Source organism: Colobus angolensis, unplaced genomic scaffold (assembly GCF_000951035.1).
Source record: "Colobus angolensis palliatus isolate OR3802 unplaced genomic scaffold, Cang.pa_1.0 Scaffold69, whole genome shotgun sequence".
NCBI lineage: Eukaryota > Metazoa > Chordata > Mammalia > Primates > Cercopithecidae > Colobus > Colobus angolensis.
This window is the reverse complement of record NW_012120598.1, coordinates 1,470,851-1,475,570: the sequence shown is the minus strand read 5'-3', so window position 1 is coordinate 1,475,570 and position 4,720 is coordinate 1,470,851. Positions and strand designations below refer to the sequence as shown.

The following is a 4,720-nucleotide window of genomic DNA, read 5'->3' as shown; positions in this document are numbered from 1 at the left end:
TTGCCTTTAAGTAATTTTTCTCTTGTTTTTTCACCCTACATGCTAGAACTTGTCACAAACACCAGTGCTTAGAGAACTACTAAAAGAAGTGAAAATGTCTGGAACAATTGTAAAAATCGAACCACCTGATTTGGCATTAACAGTATGTTCTTTAAACTTTTCTAATCTGTAACTTTCCTCTCTGAAGGTCTGTTTTCTGAATTATTTTGAATAATTGACACTTATTTTCACCGTTTTGGTTTTGTTTTACTTTAGGCTACTAAGTTGAACAGTTTCAGGCTAATAGAAGTTTTGAGGAGCCTTTACATCTGTTTGCTCTGTGTGGGCGCTGATTTTCTGTGCTCAAGGGTTAAGCTTCCTTCTTGGGAACGTGTTTATGTTTGTGAAGCCTTAGGCTTACCTTATTATTTTTAACATCTTTAAGGTGACTTAAGAGCTGTGTAATCAAATAAATATTGCCTTATCCGTTTTTATTATTTACGTTTTGCTTTGGCTCTTCCAATTCTTAGGTAGTAAGTATACTGGATAATCTAAAACTAAAATAGTAGAGCTGAATTCTGCATAAGACAGTCTGTGACCAAACAGTTTCTGTATCTTTTGATGTACCTTTTAAACTTTTAAATAGGGCAGTTCTGTCAGGAACATTGACAGTATATGTTAACTAATTAGATTTTAGTAAAGTCAATGATTCCAAAATTTGACTGAAGAAAGTAATTTCTTTTCCCATATTCAGGAACCGTTAGAAATAAACCTTGAGCCTCCAGGCCCTCTTACTTTAGCCATGAGCCAGTTTCTTAATGAGATGCAAGAAACCAAAAAGGGGATTGTGACACCTAAAGAACTCTTTTCTCAGGTCTGTAAAAAGTGAGTATCCACTTTGATTGTGCTTTCAGTGCCTCAGATGCTGAGAAATCATATTAATATTAAAATATAAAAATATTAATAGCATTACATTTAGTCAACTCTCTGTATATAAAACGCATAGTTTTTTTTCATTTGGATTTTAACATATATTTTATGTGATAGTTAAATCTCCCAAGGGTGTTAATGGACTAAACAGAAATTTGTAGAAACTAGAACTTTCTGGCCGGTTGTGGTGGCTCACACCTGTAATCCCAGCACTTTGGGAGGGTGAGGTGGGCGGATCACAAGGTCAGGAGATCAAGACCATCCTGGCTAACACAATGAAACCCTGTCTGTACTAAAAATACAAAAAATTATCTGGGCATGGTGGTGGGTGCCTGTAGTCCTAGCTACTCTGGAGGCTGAGGCAGGAGAATGGTGTGAACCCGGGAGGTGGAGCTTGCAGTGAGCCGAGATTGCCCCACTGCACTCCAGCCTGGGCAACAGAGCAAGACTCCGTCTCAAAAAAAAAAAAAACAAAGAAAAGAAACTAGAACTCTCTGAGATTTGGGATATGATCCTAAGATTTTCTAAAAATAGCTTCAGATCTTAGTAGACTGAAGATTGCTTTTCCGTCTTTTTGTTTTTCTCCAGAGCAGTGCGGTTTAAAGGCTATCAGCAGCAAGACAGCCAGGAGCTGCTTCGCTATTTATTGGATGGGATGAGAGCAGAAGAACACCAAGTTAGCATGTTATGACCATTGTATTTTATGATCTTATCTTCATAAGCTTTCTGTCTCATTTGATATCTTACGAGTTAAAACAATGAAAGCTAGATATTAAGGCCATCATACTTTTAAATTTTTTCTTACACCAGCTTTTTCAACTAGTATGTTTTCACCATTAGAATGAATCCAGAGAATTAGCAGTGATTCTCTTTCTCATGATGGCTTAAGTTTAGTTGATGTTTACAACATTAATGTTCTTTAAAGGTTCTGTTGTACTAACCTATGAGAAGAGCTGCCAAATATTGGAAAATGTTTCTCCCAAAATGGTTCCCAGGTGCAGCACACCCTTACTCTTATTCTGAGTCTGATTTAACGCTGTTTTTTGAATCTAGAAAGTATTTTCATTTTGTAGGAGTCAGGGAACATTTGTTGCATTTTAAAATTTTTGTTATTTGCCAGGATATAAAATAATGTATTTGGGGATATGAATTAATGAGTACTCGTAATAGTGATAACTAATATTTCTTTTGCACTTATTTTATGCCAATCACTGTTTTCAGTGTTTTGTATTAATTCCCTTACTTCGTTCTCACAAAGTTTCTGCCAGGTGGATACTGTGGTTTTTTCCTATTCCATAGATAGAGAATCTAGGCTGTGGAGAGGTTCAGTACCTAGTTTAAGGTCCCCCAGAAATAATGGAGCTGGGCTTTAAGCACTGGAGTCAGCCCCTGTGGCTCTCACGTAATCATTCTGCTTGTAGGACAAGCTATTTCAGTTTCTTTTCAAAGGAGGCGGGCATGTTCTGATAAACTTTGGTTTGAAAAGGTTTAAGATCTTGAAATGATGAGATAATACCTTTTTTCAATGGTTAGTGATTGCTTTGCGGCATAATTCCTTTTTAGCTCCTTGAATTAATTTTGAAAATGTGATTTTGGAATTATTTAGTAAAAATGGGCAGCTGTATCCTGATCACTTTCTTGACTTGATTACATATTTTCTAAGGAAAATAAAATTTTAAATTTAATAGTGTATATATATTCATTTTATTACTTTTAGAGAGTGAGTAAAGGAATACTTAAAGCATTTGGTAATTCTACTGAAAAATTGGATGAAGAACTAAAAAATAAAGTTAAAGGTAATGTCTGACTTTTTGAACTAAAACACTATAGTTGAAATCCTCTGTATCTTAGGACAAGATTGCTGGCACATGTGTTTCCAAGTCCACAATTCTTAATGTATAATTTCTCTTTATCAACATTGATTAGTAAAAATTATTCAGTATTCCAAAAGTGGACAATTTTAACCTATAGTGTATTCTTTTTATGTATTAAAGATAGAGCTAAGATGAATTACAGTTTTACTTTTCAAAAGCTTAAAATTATAATTAGCAGTAATACATGGATTGTATTTGTTACTGTGAGTTGTCAGTAGTTGGTATTAATCGTGGAGCTAACTTAGTTCTTATTATGTGGCATGTAAAGATTTAGGACAGATCTGCCCAGTAGAACTTCCTGTGTTGATGGAACTCTTCTATATCTTTGCTGTCCCATATAGAAGCAACTAGGCACGTGTGTCGCCTGAAATGTGACTGGTGAAACTGAGGAACTACATTTTTATTTTTATTTTTATTTAATTGTAATTACATTTACATAGCCACAAGTGACTAAGGGCTACTGTATTATAAAGCACAGATCTGAATCAACTCATAGCAACTCTTTGCCTCCTTGGTGCCCTTTAGAGCCTGGCCAGTAATGAAGAGAATTATCCCCGCTGGCATTTTCTGTCGTAAAAGTGTGGTTCCATATAAATTATCATTTGAATAGTGCTTATAGGCTTCATGTATTTGGAAAATTGGCTGACCAAGTAGTAAAATGAGGGCTTTTAGTTAGATTAAACTTATCAAGATTATTTCTAGGAAATAAATATAGGAAAATAAAAGGAAGATTTCATTTGAAATATTTTCCTGAGGTTCTTTTTTTTTTTTTTTTTTATTTTGAGATGGAGTTTTCGCTCTTGTTGCCCAGGCTGGAGTGCAGTGGTATGATATTGGCTCACTGCAACCTCTGCCTCCTAAGTTCAAGCAATTCTCCTGCCTCAGCCTCCTAATTAATTAGCTGGGATTACAGACGTGTGCCACCATGCCCGGCTAATTTTTGTATTTATAGTGGAGACAGGGTTTCACCACGTTGGTCAGGCTGGTCTTGAACTCCTGACCCTAGGTGATCCCCCCACCTCGGCCCCCCAAAGTACTGGGATTACAGGTGTGAGCCACCGCGCCCAACAAGTGCATGGTTTTCTAAATACTTTTTGACTTAAATGTTCTCAGTTGCCTGTGCATATTTAAGTTTTAACAAAATGCTGATTCTGGAGTCTGACATTTTCTTTTCAAGATTGTAAGAGTGGCAGAGTTTCATGAGCCACTTCCTTGTTTATGATAGATTTTGCATTCTCCCCTCTTGCTGAATTTTTATGGCTTTGAGGTTTATGATTATGATTTTTTTAGGGCTGTGGCAGAAATTCTCAGGAGCAGCATGCCTTGAAGCACTATCTTACACCAAGATCTGAACCTCACTGTCTGGTTCTTAGTTTGGACAACTGGAGTGTATGGTGAGTTTCAGTTCCTCTGCCTGTTGGGTGGAAATTATTTGAAATATTGGAGAATAGAAATGTTTAAATATGTTTAAGAAGAAAACAATTTAAAATTTTTGTAGTATGTTTTAAAATACCATCACTTTCACAAAGCTGAAGAATGTGGTGTTAGGAGAAGCTTCTACTTGGACGTTTGCATAAACAGAAAAATTGTAACAAAAAAAAACAAAAACAAACAAACAAACAAAAAATTGTAACATAGAAGACTTAAGAATCTTTACCCCTTTGTTTTTCTTGCTTGTGATATTATAAGGTATATAGTGGAGATAGGGACGCTAAGAACAAATTTCAGATAAAGAAGATTCTAATAAAATTTTGGCTGTAAATATGCGTGAAAATAAATATCAGGCTGGTATGTCATAGATGCTGCATCGTAACATCATTAGAACAGATTTTTACCTCTTAAAAATAATTTTCACAGTAGTCTTCACTGAATGACATGTTTTTTTTTTTTTTTTGAGACGGAGTCTCGCTCTGTCACCCAGGCTGGAGTGCAGTGGC

General features: G+C 35.6%; 1 protein-coding gene across 2 annotated transcripts in view; it reads left to right on the top strand.

Annotated features, from left to right (window-relative positions):
- Positions 1 to 4,720, top strand: part of USP16 (ubiquitin specific peptidase 16) — a 33,924-nt gene that overhangs the window by 10,298 nt on the left and 18,906 nt on the right. For both annotated transcript variants that reach the window (XM_011926478.1, XM_011926479.1), the window contains exons 3-6: positions 47 to 142; positions 734 to 864; positions 1,498 to 1,585; positions 2,627 to 2,705. In XM_011926478.1, coding sequence (XP_011781868.1) covers positions 47 to 142; positions 734 to 864; positions 1,498 to 1,585; positions 2,627 to 2,705 — 394 coding nt within the window. The remainder of the gene's footprint in view (positions 1 to 46; positions 143 to 733; positions 865 to 1,497; positions 1,586 to 2,626; positions 2,706 to 4,720) is intronic.